Raw genomic sequence first — 22,546 nt, forward strand, 5'->3', positions numbered from 1 at the left:
GGTTTTTCATTTGTCAGAGCCGACTAATTTATAGATCATTATTACTAAAAATTACTTTATAAAGGAGTTGAAAGTGATCATTCTTCTATGTCCTGCCGTTGGAAGTCTGATCACAAGATCTAAGACATGTAATCCTATCCACACACATTAATATACGGAAAAATAATTTAAAAAAAAACGTACAAAAGCAAAAAGAGATGATAACCGGAGAGTATTTTGCGTACTGTGGAGAAAGCTCAGTGCACGCCTTCACCGAACACGCATCTCAGTGCTACAATACGTTTTACGTGGAATGTACAGTACGATTGCAATCTTTGATTTCTGGAATAATATAGCCGGAGAGGTTACGTACAAAGTCGGACACAGTCGGTGTAGTCGGTTTTTTTTCGTGGTTTCTCTGTGACCGTCTTCTTTTTTTAAGATGGGCTTTGTTTCTCATTTCTCTGACGAGTTTCGAGCCAGAGGGAGCAGTTGAATCGTTTTCGTAGGTTATCTATAGATGATGCGAGAGATCATAAGGAAGGAATTAACATGGCGTTTAATTTTTGGCGCAGTAGAGGCTAGCATTCAATATAACGCCTACACATTACAAGTGCGGGTGAGCTCGCGCACAGCAAGACCACCCTTCTCGTGTCGATCGTCGCTCCGCGTCGCTTGCCCCCTTTCCTTCATCATATGACTCAGAACTGTGGAAACGGCATCAATCCATCGAAACAACAGGATTCGCAGGTGGGTTGTAGATTTGTAGGAGTTTGAGACAATACTTATGTCGTATATACTCTTATTTATGTGCTATTATACGAAAAAAGTAGAAGAAATTAACAAAATCGTTCGAATCGCGAATCGGAATTGGCCTTCCTTGAATCTTGGCATAGAGATTGTCGTAACAAAGCTTGTTAACAATGTTGTCTCTTGCTTCAATTTGACATTCGAAGAGGTCACGTCAATATGCTGCCGTTGGAAATAGTCGACCCGGGCGTTGAGTAAGCAAAAGATGATAAATAATGCTTTCACCACATATTTCACGATAATTAAAATGTGCGATCGTGTTGAAGTTATGGAAATGAAAACAAGAAAATCATTTTGAATGTGAAGGAAGTGTCCTTTTACGTATAGAAAGGGCGCGAAAACGCGACGCAGTCCGGAGATCACAAATTTTTCTCCATACCGTAAATATGCTGTTCTAATTTTTATAAGAAGCGAAGTTCATCGTCGCCCCGTCGTCAAATCCCGCACCTTTGCCGGCAAGTTCAAATCCTCGCCACATCCTGGCCGTGTGTGCCCGTTATGTGTGGCTCGCAGGGTACATACAAATACATTTCCTCCCTTTTTTCTCGAGTTTATTGGTTGTCGTTACGGATTTGAAATATCATCGTTATATATGCGGTTATTTATTGCGTTGTCAGTGGATCGCCCCTCTCATTCATTCGCAGACGCTCGTTTTCTCGGATTGAATTGTTGTCCTTTTCGCTGTATTTTAGGATTTCAGATTTCGATTTTAAGACATTTTAAAGAGATATTATTGAGATTTTAAGATGTTTCATACTTTTTATGAGAGAGAAAAAAACTCAATAGGCTATAACTTCAATGACCGTACACTGCGTGCTCGCTACACACCGTTTCTCTGATTTCTCACCTCTCCAATGGTTCAATACTCTTTAGTTACATTACTTCGACGTTAAATAATCCTTGGTTGTATACTCGAGTGTTATTTTCGTGTGCACTCATTCAGTCGCACTAATCGTTACGGACCCTAAATATGGTTAATAAATTAGTAGGAAGTTCGTATTAAATTGTTTTTGTTGTTGGGTTTGCGGATGGTAGCTCTCTCAAAACACGTTCAAAAGTGCCTAAGGGTGAGTTGGGGTAAAATGTAGTTAGGAAAACTCAGTGGCGCTCTTATTTTTCGAAGTAAATAATCAGATCAATCAGGGCCCTAAGGCTTAAGCATGAGCTTTAGGTAAACTAAAGCTACTAAGAGAAAAAAAGTAAGTGAGAGCGCTGGGAAATAAGAACGCCAGTGGGTCCCCCCTCACCCAACTACATTTTTCCGGTGAATTGTGTGTGCTGATTGATTTTTTGGCTTCCCGGATGAGCTTGTGTTCCACATGTGGGGCATCGTTAATGATTGGCATAGAGATCTTGAAAATAAAAATAAGGAGAAAAAAAAAGAAAGAAATATCTGCTCGACTGAAAAACAGCCACTGCTACCTCTTTCCTCATAGACGTCGATAATCCAATGATACTGATATCATTGTATGTGCTGATTTCATACGTTGAGTTTTCAGGAGCTGTCTCAACCTCATATGAGGCTAGGACAATCGCTGGCTACCAGTGACGATGTTAACAACGCCTATGAGTTTGCAATTGAAGCTAGAGCAGCTGAACCGCTAAGAATCCTTCCATCACAGCAAGCCAGACATGCGCTTTCAAGCGAGTTGTGAGTTCTGTTTCTCTGAGCGGCATAACTCGATTAGAAATTGAGTAAAATTGTTGTGTTATGCATTCCAGTGCACGCGTATGTCGTCAACCTATTGATGGAATGTATATAATTCCGAGCGCATGCGATCAGTTTAGTACGTGTGGTTTTTTTCTTTCTTTTTTTTTTGTAACTTCGGTCATGAAGGTGCAAATTTGTTTTATTACAGCTTGGTTCGGCCTACTTTTTGTCCGACGTGGTATTTATGGTGGCGGCATTTTTCGATTTAATGTGCGCATTCCGAACGACTTCCCCAACACAACCTCACTTCCTGTAATTTTCCATTCGTTATTGAAAATCATTTCAACACATAGCTGTTTTATGACGTATCCCCCCCTTTAAATTATCTTCACCATCGAAATTGGAAAACAGTAATCTAATTTGATGTGATAATTATCTTATGTTTCACATTTCCAGACAGTGAAATTTGATCTATTTGTATTCCACCCTAATATTGACCCTGCCAGCCGGAGACCTGATCTCACTCGCTACTTTCCAGATGGCTGGAAGAAGGACAAGCATCACATTCAGAATGTTCTCCTTGTTGTTCAGGTAACTTCATGTTATGCTTTCGTTAGTATTTTGTCGTTTACCTTTTCGTTTTTTTTCTTTTTTGATAGAAGTTAATCTAGAGGCTATTTTTCTCCTTCGATTTTGACCCTGAGTCTAGCGCGAATCCCGTTGCAGCTACAGTATGGAGGCAGGATAAAGAAAAGTTTAGGTAGGATCTTATTTTGGTGGTGAACTTTGAAAGTACACTTACTCTGTAAGGAAGACACGCCTGTTTTAGAGCGATTGCCAAGAACTGTGTAAACCAAAGTCGTATGGAGGTGTATGATGAGCCAGAGGACGCAAGTGATCCTAACGTTTTGCGGTAATTTTTTTTAACTATAAAGTTCAGTTTTATTACCAAGTAGTTTCACTTACTTGAAATGCTTTCTTTCTATTTGCTTGAGTCTTGAGCATTTTTTTAAAATCTCAAACTTAAGAATGGAGTGAAAGAACCTGGTAAAAGCAGAAAACTTCCTGCTCCACAGGTAGATATTGTCTTAATTTGTTTTGTTTCTATTTATTTCATTATTTATATACATCATATGGTGTAGTCGGAGCCAGCGCTTTGACCTCTTTCACTTTTGGACGGTTGGCGAATGGATCCTCCTCACGTGACCTGCACCCTATGGATAGACCCCTTTCACCTGAGGAGGGTCCGCCTCCTCCCTATCGCACTTATGACTCGAATGCAGCGCTGCTAGAGACGTTGGCATAAATTGAGGTGACGTCGAAAGATTCGATGGCACAATCTTTTTCTGTGTGCGCGCTTTAGAAGACCAAGATATCCTATCGGAGATATTCTTTTAACGTAGGTGCACAACCATCTGCTTTCCGGAGCCGTGGGACCCATCTCAATCTATCTTTGGCGCACTTTATGGATCTTTTCCGGCTTTGGCGGGCCTATCTATCGGTGCTGGACCTCCGACTCATTTTTCGTTTCTTAGAATTTTGTTTCACGTGTACACCTTTGTGATGTGTGCGCATTGCTACTCAGTTTCAAGTTTATATACAGTTTATATACATTAAATAAGTGAAGTCGTCATTTAGCGGACCAATGGCAGTCCTTGGCAGCAGTCTATTTCAGATTGACTCCTTGGGACCCTTCGCTACATGAGCAAGTGCGTGATCGAATGATGCTGATAGGCGGCGCTTCTGCAAATGCTATTCAGTGGGAGCGATCGGTCAAGAACAGCGGCAGTCACAACGTTGGTGCGGGTCTGTCGTGGGTCGATACAGATGCAATGACCTACATGACCGAACCAACTAAGGGGGTCAGCGATTTCTTCATATCTTTTTTTCTTTTCACACGGTTTCTATTAGTTCTTGATCAAAGAAGGTCTTTGTTCAGTTGTAGATTGTGAATTTGTTGAATTCAATTAAAGTCGGGTTGTATACTAATTTTTGAGCAGAAAACCAAAACTCTTGCAATCTTTAGCTTTTGGCTAGTTTATCTTTCTTCTTGAGAGCGCTCCTTTCAAGATAGCAGTGACGATCTTGTCACGCGAACGCGACGTTCTTGCGCACAAAACGTTGGGGTCATTTTCGATTACAGCTAGAAATTTCCCATGAACCGTGAAAGAAAAATTCGTTGATACAACGTTACTGTATCCTACATCTCCGACATTGTTTTGATCTGAGCACATGGCGTCCTTCAAACATTTCTGGTATTAAGATAGATAAGGATCCTGGCGTCTACTCAAAAACTGATACACTACTCAATTCTACAATGCCTAAATTCAAGGAAATTCGAACTTGGGGAATAGTAAATGAAATTAAAATTGTTGTTAAGTGACGGTATGAAAATATTGGAATTATTGCTAGCAGTTTCCAGCGGATTGATTTTCACCAGTGACCAAAGAGGTGAACGTGTTCGTTTTGCCTGGATTGCATCCAACGTAAACGACATCAGTTCTTTAGACTGCCCCTTAGAATTAATCGCCATTGCTGCTTTGTATAAGTAGTTTGTTTGAGGTTGACTGCACACCATTGTGCAACAATATAAATGCTGAATGCGACCGACTACTGCATGGAATCGAGCGACTGGATTTGAGTGGTGTGCAGGCTGACAACGATGGAGGAAGTGGTCGTAGTGAGGTAACAGCTGATTAGCCTCCCGTGCGTATTTGAAGGATGTGAATGTCATGCGTCTTCTTTTTTTCAGACGTCAATGGATCCCATATCGCTTCAGTCAACTGCTTCGTTTTCTTCACCAGAGCATCGTAAGCTCGAAAGGACATGTGGTCAACTCGAAGGGTCTTTAGACGTTCGGACCTATTCCAAAGAAGGCGAAGAAGAAGTTACTGATTGTTAAACGGTGTTTATATCTTTGAGCTCCATATGTCCAAATATTTAATATTCACTTGTAACTACAAATTACATTCTTTTCAAAGTTAGTCTACGTTGGTTTACTGGGCAGTTTGTTAATATTGAAATCAACTCTTTAATAGTTGTAAGTCGGGTGCTTATGGGAATAAAAATAGTGTTTTTGTTTTTAAAATAGCGTCAACAACAATGTTTTCAAGTGTTATCAAAAAAGATATAAGTACCCGAGACCGAGTAGCTCTCGTCATTTCCTAGTTTTTGTATTCTGCAGACTGGTTAGTGATGTATCGATCTGACGTCGTGTCCAAAAGTAAGGCAGCAGACGATGGAGACAGAGAGAGTGTGGGTCCTATCAAAATTATCCTATTAGGCTATATAGTCGGGCGAAAACGACGTAAACTATCTTGCATTGCGGTCAAGGTGGGACCCGGTTAGTAAAATTCGTAGAATTGGACTGCGGAGGTGTCACGACTCCATACTCATACAAGTCCGGAAACTTCCGTGTTCAGCACCTTGTTCTTTCTCGTTATCTCTGTGAAAAACATTAAAAGTGACATTTCTTCAAGAACTTCGAGGTCTAAGTGAGATTATAGTCGGGTCAAAACGACGTGAAGATCAGTGCGGTTGTGTAACCGGGTGCGGTCGGAGCGACGCGGTTGTGCGTAGCGATTGTGACCGAGAGAGAACGATTCACCTCTCCAATGAAAGCGTTTGGGGCTAAATTACGAATTAAAGGGAATTGGGCGTGACTACGCTTAATCCCCTTTAATCGTCGTAAAAAAGTAACCTTATCGAATCATTTTTCCTACAAGGCACTTCAGAACGCGCCATCCTTATTCCTGCTCTGGTTCCTCCAGCAGCCTATTCATTAGTTTTACTTGAATAGGCTGCAGAGGAGACCTTATTGGTTTCCGTCCTCTCACTAGTGGGCGCAGCGCGTTGCAGTGTGCCTCGTAGGGGCAAACGATCGATAGGGCTGTTTCCCACGCCGGTTTTCAGTACAGTAAGAGGGATTTCAGCGTAATATTTCCCATATTCGAAATCTATATCTCTTACTCTGTGTTTTCCTTGAGAAATATCGACAACGCCAGTTTCGTTGCACGGTCATTTAAAAGTACTAACTTGTGACAAGTGCAGAAGAAAAATCGAGTATAAAATTGGAATTGAGGTGTTTTTGGAATTTCGTCTTCAGGTTGCCACTTTCTCGTCAACAAACCGCTTCGAATATCGATGTAGGCACGTCCAAGGCGGTAACAAACCGCCGGCGCGTCAGGATCTAAAGTATAGTCCAAGAGGTGCAAGTCTAACAGGTGCAAGTCAAAAGTGTGCAAATCAAAAAGGTGCAAGATTTGCAAGAAAAGATTTACCTATTTTAAGATCTTTTTTTTTCTAGGATTTTCCACCTGTAATCGCGGAGAATGCAGAGCTCCGAAAAGACCTGAGGACATCTACGCAACTACGTTTGGAACTCGTTGCCGATCGTGCAGTGAGGATAAGGGGATCACAATCGTGAACGTCTATTCGCGTGTTCGTTTCGCCTACATTTTCTTACTGTAGTTGGTTTTACCGATTAGGTGAATGATTCTAGGCCCAATCGGCTGATTCACATCGTGGAAGAGCAGGTTTCGGAGGAGATTTCAAATGTGAGAATGAAGGTTGTCGGAGACAGGTCAGGTGAAAGATTTGAAGAAAATTGTAAATACGCGAGTGAGAACGTGAGGAAAAAAAGATGCGGCGCGTTCACAATGCTGGCGTGCTCCAATCGAACTCGTTGGAAAAGGTAGCGCCCAAGAACGCTCGAAGCCGCATCTTCCGGACTGTTTTTTACGGCAATTAAGAAGAAATAGACGGAATCACCCCCCCCCCCCCCCCTCCATAATCTACGACTCCTTATACGCATAACCCACCTGAAACCCGTACCCCTCCAGATTCGTAGGACTAAGAAAATAAAATGGTTTCCACCAGATTAATTTCAAAGTACTTACATTATTATACATGAAATAGAAAGTTTTGAATTCTAAAATTCCTTTCTTTTATTAAATTATTCTCTTATTTTGTTAAATTTCTGATTTTTTTTAAAATTCTATGTGGATTTTCTGTCTCTATAAAAGAAGCGCAAATTTTTTTTCGAACAAATATTTTCATAAGTTTTCTATAAGATAGTATAGTTTTTTTTCTGGCCTAAGAACTTGCTAAATATATTTTTAAAAAAAACTATAGTATATTGTCTAAATCATGGGTTAAGGATGTTTTTGGTTACATATTAGCGACACTCTCACAAGTAAATAATTATTGTAATTAATAATTGTTGTAATTTTATAATAAATAATAATAATTCTTAGATAAGGGAGACTAAAGTCGAATCCTTTACGTATATCGTCGTGCTTTAGGCTCTTTAGGATAACATTGAAATCCTAGTGCGTTAGCAGCAAGGGAGTGTACTGATAGAGATTTTTCTTAGATCTGGAAATTTGTAAACATCCAGGCATTATGTAAACAGTTGTCAAAACATGCATGAATGAAAGTAAAAACACTTAGAAACACGTATGATTACAAGAAAAAAAAGGAGAAAACTCAGTGGTTTTTTTTTAGTAGTTTCATGGTTCCGTCTAGGATCTTGAGCTAGGATCTAAGAAATATCTAACGTCCATTATCAGATGAACACATTCTGAATCAATTAATATAGCTGTAATTTTAAATATCTGAAGGAATTCGTCTAATAGATTGAATCAAACAATGGTTAGGGTTAATAAGTTTACAGTTAACAGTTTGTCGTCGCTTCGGAACTGCTTTCACGAAAAATTTTTACAAAATTATTGATGAGGTCTGTTTCTCATCCATTTGTTGTTCGCAAAGGTCCTATATTTTTCTCTATAAGCATATAGTGTTCATGGAAGTATACACTGTATTGATCCCTGTTTAATAGACTAGAAATCATTTTGTATTGTTAGTTAATTTTTTAGATTTTAATTGATTGATTCCGAATAGTTTAGGGCTTACTTTCAACATGTGGTAGTACTGACGAAGAGCGACTTCAGAGAGCAGGAGAAGCATCGTCACCACCGTTGCCGTATTGGCATATAGCTGCTGCTGCCGCTAGGAACGTACAGGAAGTTAAGGTACGGTAGTTGCGTTACTGCTATGTATGGTTGAATTGGATTTTATTTTTTTTTCTTCCCAGAATATTCCCTAGATAATAGTAATTTAGCCTACCGGAGGAAATTTAATTTTGGTTGAATTTCACCGTATACGGTAGGATATTGGCAGGATTTTGAATTTGAACTCACTTTTGCTATCGTCTTCAGAGAATATCCCTTAGATAATAGTAGTGTGCCTGTAAAGGAAACTTCGATGACATGGGTCCCACATCTTTAAAATCTGAAATATTTCCTGGCATTGAATAATATTTATATGAACTTATTTCACTCTAAAATCTTTTGTCTTGGAAAAATATAAAAGGTTAAAATGTATCAATACCTCATTAGGTGACAATGGCTCCTTGTACAGGTTATCCTTGCGCCAAAACGACATGAGACTCGGTGCGGATGCGTAAGCGCCTGCGTTCGATGCGGTAGTGGTTGCGATCGACCTTAAATCCTCTCTACCTCCACTCATCTATGTAGTTCGAGCACAGCTAACGATGGTCCCACCACGATTCCAACCGCTCTCTCCATCGCGTCGCTTCAAGCGCAGCCGCTTATGCAACTTTTGAAAAGAGGTCCCAGGTCACCGTGGTCCAACGGGACTGAATACAACTCTTATAACTGTTTACTTTTACTTCTGATTCTTTCAGTACAATAAACAACGTGCAACCGAAGCATGGGACAAATTCTTTCGCTCTGCTGGCCCGTAAGTTGTAGTAGAGAACTTTGTGATTTCAAGAGTTCATTGTTCAGTCAGGCACATGGGACCCCAGCAACTCCAGCGCTCTTTCGTTACAAATACCATCCTAATTCCAAGTCACATATTTTATAAAGCAGAAAATACAGTTATATAGTTACAACACTACTTTTTCTTTCTAAACATGATTACTCTCTTATTTTAGTTTATAAAATAGTATAAACTGAAAAAAATAATAACAAAATAACTAACAAAATAGATAATAACAAAATAAATTGTTTATATTTTGAAATTTCTCAAACTATGATATTTTTGGAAGCAGTCACCTATATGGATTCGAGGCTTTCCAGGACAAATGCGACAAAACTCGCTATTCTCTCGTCGTTTCCCTTTTTTTTGTCTGTTTGAACATGCAACACAGTCGCTTTTTTTCCTTTTCGTGAAAATATTTGAAGCGAAAAAAAAGAAGGAAAAAAGAGAAAATGCAGTGCAGAAAACTGTGCCGAAAAAAACGAACGAATGAGTTTATTTTTTATGTGAAAGTGCTAAATAAGTTAAATAAGCGTGACACTGGAATTGAAGTACACTTCCACATAAAAAAAAATCAAAATTATTAATATTAAATTATTATTAATATTATTTAAAGTACATGTAGGGGGATAGCGGAAGAATATTCTAAAATCTAATCTGAATATAATTATTCTACATTCTATATATAAATAAATAAATTAAATATAAATAAATAATAAATATAATAAATAAATAAATAAACATATTGATTTTCACACTTCGGTGTTTATAGCGGTTGTGGAATTTTTTTCCTAATGGGTTTATGCTCCTTGTTCTCATCTCTGCCCCTTGAGGCAATAATGTTAGCTTTAGAAGGCTTAGGCTAGTAGAAAAAACAAACAAATAATAAAAAAATAAATAAACACTAAATAAATAACACTAAACAATAATAAACAAATAATAAATAAATAACACTGGTAGAAGAGTTTATCTGAAAGTGTTCTCGATGTGTGAATGATTTTTAACCGTACACTTTTCCAGGCAACGAGATGTCCGATCAAGGTACACAAAAGATGTGAAGAAGACAAAGTGTGGAAACAGTGAACGAGATTTAGCAACCGCTCGGGATCCACGAAAAAGTGAAAAAGATTTAGCAACCGCTCGAGATCCACGAATGGATGGAACACCGTGTCGAAGTGATCGAAAAGTGATTGGCGCCCCAGCGGTGCAAACTCCATTACCATCCACTGCTACTAGTGGACCCAGCGCTGCACAGGATCGACGTCAACCACGGCGATACAGTATGGGAGATGAATGTTACGGGAATATTCGAGAAGCGATGTGTTGTCCGTACAAAGGTGGTGGAGCTATGAATAAGGCGGACGGTCAGTCAGGAACGATGTGTGAAATAAAACTTCCACGCAGCGGTGGTGATAGAGCTGTGGATATGCCGTCATATAATAGATCAAGCAGGAAAAGAAATCAGAGGTTAGTGAGGAGGTTATGGAGAAATAACCATACGTAACTTCGGATAAGAGGAGAAAGCTACCGCTACCGTAATTTACTTGTGTTGTCGTCTCAAAAGCAAATTCATGAAGGTTAGGGTTTTGAGAGCGCTACGGTTCGATCAAAATGACATGAAGCACAGTGCAGTTGCGTAAGCGACCGTGACCGAAGCGGTGCGGTGGAGCGCAGCGGTTGAGATCGTGGTGGGATCATCGCGTGCCGCAGCAATAAGCGGTGCTAGCAGGGGTCCTATCTCGATTCCAAACCTGCGTTGCGCTCCACCGCATCGAGCGCAACCGCTTACGCAACTGCACCGTGGTGCATGTGGTTTTGACTCTACTATATGTTATTCTTGATATTATATAGTAGAGTCATAACATATTAATCCTCAAAATTCAGTTATTCTATATGAACTCGTGGGAGCCCTAAAATGACTTGTGGAGGCCAACCGATGTGCTAAATGAGTGTTTTTATCCTTCCAGACAAGTCTGACACCGATTTATGGACCCCGTAGTGATGAACAGCTTGGTAGATACCAGGACGGTTTTGAACCATCCATCGATCGCGTAGTCACAGCAGAACGTCTTACCGACTGCGCCAGCCCCGCACTCATAATCTATATTGGCGTAGGTATATCCACACACGCATTAACATCTATACCCAGACTGAAACCGTGAATCAATCTTCCTGATACCGTAGCAACAGGGAGGGACCCGTTTTCAAATGGATCTGATCCAAAACCAGGAACAGTGACGTTTTTGGTCAGCATTTGGTCCCTCTATTGATCACTTGGGCTCCTGAATGGCCAGTTGAAGGAGATATATTGCTGTAAGGGGTGATATATGGAACTAGGAGTGAGCTCAAGAATTTGCCTATTTAAAAGCTTGACGGGGCGGGTGCGGCGCAGTCGGTAAGCGGTTCCGCTGCAGCCATACGGTCGATGGTTCAAAACTGCCCTAGTGCAGACCAAGCCTTTCATCTCTACGGATAAATAGGTACCTGACCTGTCTGGGAGGATAAAGACACTTACTTGAGACATCGGCTGGCCCTCGCAAGTCATTGTATAAGCCATCACGCGGTTCAAAACCCCAATGATTACGAGTTCCAGTAAAACGCGGTGGCGCGTCCCAAGTGGATTGATTAGCGCCTGTGGCTTTATCCTTCATCCTTTTGAAGGATTGGCGAAATTAAGTTGTAAAGAATCCTTCTAACAGAAATTTCTCTTTATTTGTTCGGAGAAGTTTCCAGAAGAAAGGATCCGTCTTTCTTGAGGATCAGCACTGATGTATTTATACTACGGTGGTGATAGTCAGTCCACCATAAAAATAATATTTCACCATTTAAAAATGCTACAATTTTTTGAAATAGACTATAGGGTGAGAGACGGGCAATCCATCTAGTGTATTTTCACTAAATCCTCAAAATTCAGTTTATATTCTTAAAATCCTTTTATGGAGTCAGCAACAAATTGAACTCTCAGCTTTCAGTGAATCTACGAAACTAGGAAACTCTAGGAATCATTCGGTCATTTCTAAATTATTGATTTTAAGTGCTCCTGCGAAAATTTGTCGTCCATTTTACGGATCGACAGAGCTGGAGAAGTGTTCATTAAACGCTATTAACCATCTACTAAAAGCGGAAAAAGAGCTTCGTAAAGTGCAATTTACGGCTGGAGCTGTGATCCCGAAAGCGCAAGAATATGTGGTAAGTAATCTCCTTTTTTCAATCGCTTTTTTTTCGCGGTTTTGTTATTTATTGTTGTTATTGTTGTTATTATTGTTTATTGCTTGTTGTTGTTGTTATTGTTTTTTTTTGTTCCTTTATTGTTTTTTCTTTTTAAAAGTACAATACATGAACCGGGTCTGCGAATCTATTCTGATCGGCTTGAGTAGATTCTTCTTCAAAATTTTATCATAAATACTGGGCGTAATTACTGGGACGTATCGGTCCCACAACTAAAAATTACGTGTGGCTTAAGTTTACCTCAGAATAATTCTTTGTGCAAGTAATTTTTTTTTGAAAAACACGGAAAGGTTGGAAACATTGATGAGAGAAAGTTTTTTTCTTGAAACTGTTTTCCATCCAGGATTTCTAGCGTTCTAATATCTATTGAGACAAATACATCCCACTTGAAATCTAAAATGTGTAAAATAAAATTTTTCTTCCCATACCGGACCGTTGCTGGCGATTTTTACTTTCTAAATACCTTCAAAAAAATTCAGATGAATAAAAAATTATTTTAAGGAACAAGTTTCTACAATCCATACCGACCTTAAGCAAATCAATACAATATTTCGGGATTTGCAGAAGCAGACAAATGAGGTGCTCGAGCGAAAAGTACGTCATAGGCATTTCGTGGACGATTGTTTTTCTTTTTAAAATTTATCGAGCCATGTTTTAGGGAGCTCGATACTTCCATTTCATGATCCAAGGTTCGCCAACAAAATATAAGGTGAGACTGATTTAATTTTTAGATTTTTCTTCTAAATTTTAACTTTTTTTAACCGTAGTTAATTTTGGTGGCGAGTCAAATCTACTTGTAATAAGGAGTGATGAACTTCACGTATAGTTAGGTCAGAACGACATGAAGCACACGGTGCAATTAGCGTAAGCGGCTGTGGCCGAAGCGGCGCGAAGCGGAGCGTAGCGGTCAGGATCGATAGGGGACCTACTTCATGTGGTTTTGACCCCAACATACTATACATCGCGTTTAGTTTCGTTCGAGTGAACACAAGGGACTCGTAGTTTTACTGATGTTTATTGTTTACTGTATATTTTTATTGATTATCTGAAATTGTAGGCGACCGCTGCACAACCACCGCCGCACTGAGCACGATCCAATTATTCGAAGATCATCAAAAGAATTGATATAGCTTCATGTAATATAGCTTGAATGAAACTTCTTGATAAACCATGGATTTGAGAGCAGAGAAATCCCTTTTATTAAAAAATTTCACTCATAAAGACAAAAACAAAAAAAAAACTTGACAACGTTGTTTAACCTCACACTATCTAAGTAATAGTTAGGGTTTTTGTAGATGTTACTAAGGTGAAGTGACATTTTTTGCATTTTTTTTTCTTGCAAATCTGATTTTTTCTGAGAACGTCATGTAATTTATTATTTAATATTAATTTATTATTTTTTCATATTTCATATATATATAGAGTTGATAATGAAGTCGTGAGCGTTTTTTTTCAAGGTAAAAAATGCACATAAAAAGAGGAAAGTTTTTTTTTCTTAGAAATGCTATGGATTACTCGATAGAAAATTCCTAGAACGTAGTACTGTGCTAATTTTTTAATTGCTGTTTTTTTTTAAATCTTTTTTTGGCAAAAATAGAAAAACCTTTACTGAAGCACAAAAAAGCACTTGCCTTGATCTTCTCAAGCTTTCTTCCTTTTCCGATCGATAAATTGATACTGGATTTGTTTGAGAGGATAAAAACACTGACTTATTTTTGACATCGATTCTGAGTTGAAGTCAAACGTTTCGGCACATCCCAAAAAGGCTGCTCAACACCATTACACTTTGTTCTTTAAAAATGTTAATTTAAAAAAGTAGAAAAATTCTAAAAAATGGAATTAAAATAAAAAATTTAATATTAAAATGTTTGTGTTAAAAATGTTTGTTTGTTTATTGTTTTTTCTTGTTAAAACGTTTTTTTTTTTGGTTGAAATGTCAATGAGTTCACTATTGATGGAGTACCGTGCAATTCTGCAGACTCTTTGCCACAGAATGTGGTCTGTGGAAGAGTCTCCAGAAGAAAAATACTGGAATCCTTCGTGGGGAATATTTCACTGTTAATAACAAAAATATTAAAGGACCGTTAGGATCGCTGTGATCGTTAGGATCTTAGGTGTCGTTAGAGATGTCTTGCGTTAACCAATCGCTTAGAAAACTCGCTCCAACGCGGTTCACTTCAATCCAGAATTATTGGAGGTTTTTTTTTTCCAAACGAGAGTCTAACCTATGGAATGACGTGCGGGGGCTAGCTGACGTCGTCTCAAGTCAGTGTTTTTATCCTCTCAGATGAGTCTGTAGCCAATTTATCGTCCCCGAGAGGAATGAAATCCTTGGTTTGCACTAGGACGGCTTCGAACTATCGATCGATCGTGTAGTCGAGGCAATGGAACCTCTTACGGACTGCGCTATACTCGCTCATTCTTTACGCTTAATGGTGACTAATAAATTTTGAGGGTTATTTGGGGGTTATTTTGAAAACTAATATAATAATACATAATAATAATTTAAAATAACTAATTATAATTTTAAAAATTAATATGATAATACATAATACATATATCGTAGTGGAATAGTTCTTTTTTTCATAAAACTCTTAAATCAATCATTCTAATTCTTTCTTTTAAGAATAAAAAATTCTAAAAAATGCAAAATTGCATCGCAAAGAAAAAAAAGAAGTGAAAATTCATTAGTTGCTCAATATCCAAAAAGAACTTCAATGTTTTTTTTGGTTACGTCTCAAGTGGCGAGCGCTTGTACCATAAGTGCGCTCCATGACGTATATATACGTCAGCGGAGCGTGAGAGAGCATTTTTACCTCTGTAGCGTTCCATGACGTCTATAGACGGGGTTAATTAAAATGTTTTTTTTTGCGGTCAATACTTATAGTTGTTGTCTACGCTTCATCACTAATAAATAATAGCAAAAATGTTTTTTTAAATACCGTTTTTACACAGTAACCAGCAACAATGACTGCAACTGAAAAAAAAAACATTCACAAAACCTCTCGGGGTGTTTTTTTTTTTTTGCTGGAACTACTATTTTGTCCCATCTTCTCCGTTATTATGTTTCCGAAAGATTTAAAAACAAAAACAGAATAAATGAAAAAAAAACAGACAAAAAATCGAAAAAAAGAGAAAACAACTGAAAAAAATGAACTGAAACTATTTGAATAAATTTGCTGGGATGGTTTAAAAAAAGAATAGTTTTTTCTCTTTTAAAAGAAAAATGCTTATCACTAGCCCTATGCTTTGACAAGGGCAATTATCGTCGTCGAGGAATCTAGGATTTCTAGCGAAGCTGGTGTTTTTTTTCTGAACCTATATAATTCCAAGGTAGCGCTACACATTCGATCTGGTAATTCTTTTTTTTTCTTGGAAAAAAAAAGAATTCTTGGGAACGAAATAAACAAGTACAAGCGGAAAATGATGGATATCAAATGAAAATTTAAAAAAAAATCCTTCTATTTCTTTTTCTGAACTCTACTAATGCGCTCGGAGAGTTTGGATTTGAAAAATTGAGCGGAGCATTCTCGAAAAAACGATGTTTAATCCCATCTCTTTGAGCGTATTTTTCGTTTTTAATGGATTTTTTTCCATAAGGTAGAGGTTCTTTAATTTATGGAAACGAATTGTTTTTTTTCTTGAAAAGAAACATTGAAATCGCTATAGATCCATCCATTCCTCATCACTTACCGTAACGATTCTGATTTTCCGTGTTGTTTGGCGTTGTAATATGCGACTGGATTTCGCCTAAAACATCTGGAAATCCCGTCCCGGGACGCTTAACGCTATAATTCAATTCTGTCGAGTTAGACGGCGACCAAAATCACAGCACCACATTAACCACTTACTGGAAGCTTATTCAAGAAAAAAAGAAGAAAATTTCACATTTTTTACATGGATGGTGCCTTTAAATTAATCGTTTTGCTATTATTCTAAGCAAACTAAGCCATGGCCCTATTTTTATTGAGTTAAGGTCCCACTTATTCTCACAAATTCTCAAATATTGCTCTTATTCTCCACAAACTAAGCTATGACCCTATTTTTATTGAGTTTAGGTCCCATTTATTTTCATAAATTCTCAAGTATTGCTCTTATTCTCCGCAAACTATGCTCTGGTCCTATTTTCATTGAGTTAAAGTCCCATTTATTTTCACAAATGGACAAATGCGCTATTAATCTCAACAAACTAAGCTATGGTCCTATTTTTATTGTGTCAAGGTCCCACAAAAATTTTCATAAATTCTCAAATATTGCTCTTATTCCCAACAAACTAAGCTATAATCTTATTTTTGTTTAGTTAAGGTCCCATTTCATTTTTTTTTTATTTTCACAAATTCTCAAATAGTTCATATCTGTCGAGATAACCTTACTGTTTAAAGGTTAGACAAAAGCCTAGCGAGCTAGTGAGCCCTATATTCTCTTGTTTTTGCTATAATCGCAAACCTAAGGGGTGTTTTCGAAAAAATTAAACAAGTAAATAAATAAAAAAGGAGTTTTTTTGGAAGAATTTGTGAATTCTTATCCTTCCATTTGCAGGATTTGTAGGAAAATCGAACAAAGTTGTTGTGGAATTTATGTTTGTATGCGTGTGTGTGTGGAAATCAGCAATGGGCGGTAGTTGACTTCGGCGCTTGTTCTGACATTCGCAACATTCCGGGTTTGTTGTTCCCGGAGGCGGCAGCGGCGGTGCTCGTTCGTTCGTTGTTAACCACGTACGGACGGATGGAGAAACGAACGGACGGACGGACGGAACCGCTCACGGGGGCAACGATGGATCCGAACGGATGTGTTCGCTGGGTGAACTGCTCCGCTTGCTCGGCACCCCCTTCCTCCTCCTCCTCCTCCTCCTTCTCCTTCTTCTTCTTCTTCTTCTTCTTCTCCAGAACGATGTCGTCGATTTCTTCTGTTGACATCTATTTTCGGTTTCTTCTACAATTCGACATCGAGCATACACACACATTTTGAATCGTTTCGTTTCGGTTCCGCCTCCTTCCCTTCCTCTCTTCCTTCCTTTTCTTCCTCCTTTCCCCCCACCAAGCACAGCACATTCTGTGTTATCCCTCCTCCTCCTCAGTCGTTCTGTTTATTGATTGGCCGTCGAGGTAGCATGGCGCCCTCCACTAATTCTCCTTCACTTCTTTCTCCTTTCAATCAATTTCACCACACACAGCACATTCGCGCTCTATCGCATATCTGTTCTGTTCTGCTCAAAATGTCTTTTCCTTTATTCCCACCACTGGATTCCTACGGCTGTAATTTCCTCCTCTTCCTCCCTTCCGAGAAATTTCCTCCCTTCCGAGAAAAAAAGATCTCTCTGTGGTAATTACTTCTCTAATTTATATGTCTGAATACTGAATGGGCCCACCCACTGAACTCGCCAACTGAAAAATCTTTTACTTTATAGAATTTTTTGTAAGCATTAAATATTAAATATTAAATAAATAGAAATATTAAATATTCTAACGTAACATTTATGCCTTTTTTCTAAGATAAGTTCTTCCTTACTTTCTATTCATTATTTTAAAAATACCTCGTCGATATTTCCAATAATCAATCGATTATTCTATCAAATTAAAATAAAACGGATGTGTATGCGTATAAATCGATGGAAGATATGTCCGAACGTTCAAGCAGACAACGAAATTTCCGCTTGCGAACATTAAACCCCTAGAATGAAGCTCAAATCGCTTTAACTTTAAATAATTTTTTTCAAAACAAATGTGACGCTTAGTGGGGATGAAATTGACAAAAAAATTCCGAAAAAAAAAACCATCGTAAATACGTAAAATTCTGTTTAAAAAAAAGCATAACAAAGTCATACTTTGATCATTGTGAGAAACTGCTTCATCTATCTTTATTTTTATTGAGTTTAGGTCCCATTTAAAAAAAAAATTCTCAAATAGTTCACATTTGCTAGATAATCGAGATAATTTTGCTGTACAAAGCTTAGGGAAAATTTTTAGCTCTTCGCTTACGTACATCAACCTCCTATATTGAACTAACTCAAATTGCTTTAACTTCGAATAAATTCTGTGAAAACAAATGTAGCGACTTTGTAGGATAGGAAATGACAAAAAAAAATCCAAAAAAAAACATTGTAAATACGTAAAATTCTGGGAAAACATAAAAAAAAAGTCATAATTCGATCATTGTTTAACTCAGACTGCTTCATCTAGGTAAATATGTCCTGATCTTTTCAAAGGTGTTCAGGAAACTCATTTCGAAGAACTTATCGAGTCGCTTCGTTGCTTATTTTTTTGAGTTTTTTTTAAATCAATTTTAATTTTCAATTTAATGAATTTCAAATTTAAATTTTCACTTCTTTTTTTCAGTTTCAAGGAAAAATCAGCTATGTGGGGATGTGAATTATTTTAGTAAATCGAATAAATCGGATAAATCGAATAAATCTTTCAAATCTTACATGGGGCGGACTTGTTCATCTTCGAAATGTTTCCAGAACATCCTCAATTTCTATACTTTAAGCGAGTTCCTAGCTATTTTCTCTTTCTCTCCGTTTAACTCTTAGGATAAGGGAGGTTGCATGAGGCAATTAGCACTCACAACAAGCGTTCCAACTGTCAGCTCTCGCCTCTCCGCTTTTTTTTTCTTTCCAAGTCCGAAGCGAATCGAGCGCGGCGACGCAAAGCGTCGGTGACGTCGCTATTCACTGAGCTGCTTGAGCGTAAGCTTTTGTTTCGTTCAATCGCGTTCATCCGGGTTTATTGTTGGGACCCATTCCGTATCGTGGAAATAATCACGTAGAGGTGAGCATTGAGGCGATATCCAGATATCTTAGGATGATGTCTTGACCTCTGCTGAACAATTTCTTCGTTGGTCTCGTTAGAAGAGGCCGGGAGGTCGTGACAATTTTCCTCACCGCTACTTCTTGCTCTCTAACCTCTGCTTCTCCTCTCCTGTAGGACGCTATCAGAAAAATTCCATCGAAAACTACCCATTTCTACGTAGCTTTCTATTGATTTCCTTGAGCTGTAGCCAAGATAGGTATCGATCCGTACTTCTCGATTAACAGCTAACGTTTCGCGGTTATCGCCTTCGTCATCTTCGTCATAGCCTGGAAAAATCGAAGCCGTCGGTGGTTTATCCTCTCGAACGCCTCATCACCCTAGAGGAGATTATTTATTTATATTATTTTTATATTATTTATTTTTTATTTATATCAACAGACTTTCTTCGGGCTTTTATTCAAACCATAGGTAAGCTAAAAAAAAACAACACTTTGCCCGGTGTTTACCTCATTTATTGAATCTAGTAACGCAAACGGACCATCACGTACCACAACTAGGAGTCACAAAGATTTTTTTATCCATTTTATCCATGTTTTCTAATCGTGTGCCTGCGTGGTTTTCTAGATGGGACCCTTATTTGGCTGACGTTTTGGGCTTTTTCGCCGTCTTCAGGCGCCTAATTAGAGGGTTGATTGGAACAATCCTATGTTTATTCCGTCACGTGCCACACTATCCTGGTTCGATGCTTCGAGAATCGTTCAAGATGGTGAAAACATAAGCCAGACACATTGATCCTAGCCTTACGGTGTGTCTTATCGATTTTTAAATTTGAAAAATACTCAAAATTTTCAAATATTCAAAAAAAATACAAAAAATGTTACGTCAACAGTGATTTAGTTAGGATAGACGCTCTAAAGACGCTAAAACGTATTCTCCGGAGCTATGAACTCTTCTGAAAGTTCATTTCACCTCAATGAAAAATTGTCCTTTTCCTGGATATTGGAAAATTTTATTCTTAATCTTTTTTGAGGTGTCACATGCTAAGTACGGAACAATTTTAGGTTTTCTAAAGTTCATTTTTATCTTCTCAAATTAAAAATCTTTCAATGACGTGATTTTTCGCCTTCGTGACGTAAAGAGGAGACGGGTAGAATTTGCCCTGAGGCAAGCTGGCCATACGAGGCATAATGACGATTATTTACGTCATCTTCGTGATGGTGTGTAAAATAAATCGTCCACAATTAATTTTGTATCTTCTACGCATTCCAGGGGGAAACCTGACTGACTTGATATTCTGGAATTTTCCACGTTTTTTGCTTAGCATCATTGTTGTTGTCACCTGCACCGCCGTTCCACCACCGCTTGTATATGTAATTCCATAGAATCGATGAATTCAGACTTCATGGGAGTCATGTTTCCTTGGCAACCGACAAATGTTTGAAATGAAAAAAAAAACGTGCTTTATGTTTGTGGACGTGAACGAACGAATGGGCCGGAAAGCAACTAGAAACGTTCCATTTTCAGTGTTGGACGTGTTTTTCGTCTTCGTTCGTCAACTCTTTAAAGATGGGCACATTTTACCAACTAATACCAACTTTATTATATACACATTTTATTTATTATATTACATTATTATTATTATTATTATTATTATTATTATTATTATTATTATTATTATTTTACTTTGTTATATTACATTTTATTATATATATTATATGTATTATATATACGCATTTTACTTATTATTATATCATTATTATTATTCAACTTCATTATATTACATTTTACCAACTAATACCAACTTTATTATATACACATTTTATTTATTATATTACATTATTATTATTATTATTATTATCATTATTATTATTATTATTATTATTATTATTATTATTATTATTGTTATCATTATTATTATTCAACTTTGTTATATTACATTTTATTTTATATATATATATTATATGTATTATATATACGCATTTTATTTATTATTATATCATTATTATTACTCAACTTCATTATATTACATTTTACCAACTAATACCAACTTTATTATATACACATTTCATCTATTATATTATTATTATTCAGCTTTATTTTATTGCATTTTATTTATTATATATACACATTTTATTTATTATATTATTATTATTACTATTCAACTTTATTATATTACATTTTACCAACTAATACCATCTTTATTATATACACACATATTTATGTATGTAATAAAGTTGGTATTTTCTAAACTAAAACAATTCCTTTGTGGATATTTTACTTAAATTTTTGAAATTAAAATTTTCTAAATTGAATGGAAATGAAATAAATAATAAATGGAAACTATGAATGATAACCTAAAGGATTCTATTCCGCTTATCGACATTCTTTCTTCTATTGATTTGGACTACAGTTTAATATTGATTGAGCACATCATACGCACATATATATAATAAAATTGCTATTTTTGAATAAACAATTCTTTTGTTGATATTTTACTTAAATGCTTAAATCTTTTAAATTGAATAGAAATAAAATAAATAATAAATGGAAATTACAATCAAAACTTAATGGATTATCTTCGGCTTGTCGCCATTCTTCCATCTATTGGATTGGATTATTTGGATTTGGAGTACTGCCTAATATTGATTGAACACATAAATCGATAATTGTGATCCCTGAGAGGTTGTTTCCTCTTTAATTTTGTCATTTTCGAGGATTAAATCCAAACTACTGTGGATTTCTGGAGTTTTCTCCTTTAGAGAGGAGATTTTTATATCCTGCGAAGTGAATCTGAGCTCTCTGCCGGCAATTCGGCTGAAAATCGATAAGCGCCGTCAAATAAAAATTGTTGAGTGCCAGTCCAATAGAACACATACTAGTAATGAAACAGTAACGATTTACTGGTAAATATTACCAGTACCCATTCAGGCAATTAATATTAATAGTAAATTTAATTTATTTCGATTTATTAATTTAAATAATTGGTGATTAACTTAAATAAAATAAAATTTAATTAAATTAACTTATTCTTTGGGAAAATATTCGAACCTAAAGATGATGTGTCGGTTTTAATCAACTAATTATTCTTTTGATTATTAATCAGTTTTATTTATTCTGAATGATTTACTCGAATTAGTTCAATTTAAAGGATTTAACTAGTTTTTTTGGAGGAAATTTTGTTCCCGAAGACAGTGTGTCTATTTAGGATTCGAGTTTTTTAACTGATTATTCTCCGGAGATAACTTGCACCTTAGCTTACGCTCTTGGGGTTTTTTTTTTTGCCCTCTTAAAAACTACAAATGCAGAATCTTCTTCCGGAAAAAAGGAGTGTATTTTATTCTATTTT

At 37.0% G+C, this 22,546-nt stretch overlaps 3 protein-coding genes across 5 annotated transcripts; 2 read left to right on the top strand and 1 right to left on the bottom strand.

Annotated features, from left to right (window-relative positions):
• Window positions 1–675: 675 nt before the first annotated feature.
• Window positions 676–5,342, top strand: RB195_012704 (uncharacterized protein; the record flags this gene model as incomplete). Of its 2 annotated transcripts, XM_064202203.1 has the most annotated exons (11): window positions 676–729; window positions 2,289–2,440; window positions 2,512–2,576; window positions 2,649–2,752; window positions 2,897–3,031; window positions 3,112–3,200; window positions 3,270–3,353; window positions 4,116–4,149; window positions 4,201–4,302; window positions 5,003–5,125; window positions 5,193–5,342. In XM_064202203.1, 11 exons carry the CDS (start codon window positions 676–678, stop codon window positions 5,340–5,342), a joined length of 1,092 nt encoding a protein of 363 aa, XP_064058084.1. The 2 variants fall into 2 exon arrangements, with proteins under 2 accessions (XP_064058084.1, XP_064058083.1); XM_064202202.1 differs by having other exon boundaries at window positions 4,116–4,302.
• Window positions 5,343–5,635: 293 nt separating this feature from the next.
• RB195_012705 (uncharacterized protein) lies at window positions 5,636–13,538 on the top strand (the record flags this gene model as incomplete). Of its 2 annotated transcripts, none has more annotated exons than XM_064202204.1 (11): window positions 5,636–5,695; window positions 6,546–6,693; window positions 6,747–6,880; window positions 6,942–7,022; window positions 8,347–8,472; window positions 9,147–9,202; window positions 10,244–10,690; window positions 12,259–12,412; window positions 12,953–13,045; window positions 13,110–13,160; window positions 13,509–13,538. In XM_064202204.1, the coding sequence occupies 11 exons, from the start codon at window positions 5,636–5,638 to the stop codon at window positions 13,536–13,538; spliced, it is 1,380 nt and encodes a 459-aa protein (XP_064058085.1). The 2 variants fall into 2 exon arrangements, with proteins under 2 accessions (XP_064058085.1, XP_064058086.1); XM_064202205.1 differs by having other exon boundaries at window positions 6,546–6,663.
• Window positions 13,539–17,055: 3,517 nt separating this feature from the next.
• On the bottom strand, window positions 17,056–17,367 carry RB195_012706 (uncharacterized protein; the record flags this gene model as incomplete). Its single annotated transcript, XM_064202206.1, has 1 exon — window positions 17,056–17,367. The coding sequence occupies one exon, from the start codon at window positions 17,365–17,367 to the stop codon at window positions 17,056–17,058; it is 312 nt and encodes a 103-aa protein (XP_064058087.1).
• Window positions 17,368–22,546: the final 5,179 nt, after the last annotated feature.

The sequence above is a fragment of the Necator americanus genome, chromosome V (genome assembly GCF_031761385.1).
Source record: "Necator americanus strain Aroian chromosome V, whole genome shotgun sequence".
In the NCBI taxonomy this organism is placed as follows: Eukaryota; Metazoa; Nematoda; class Chromadorea; order Rhabditida; family Ancylostomatidae; genus Necator; species Necator americanus.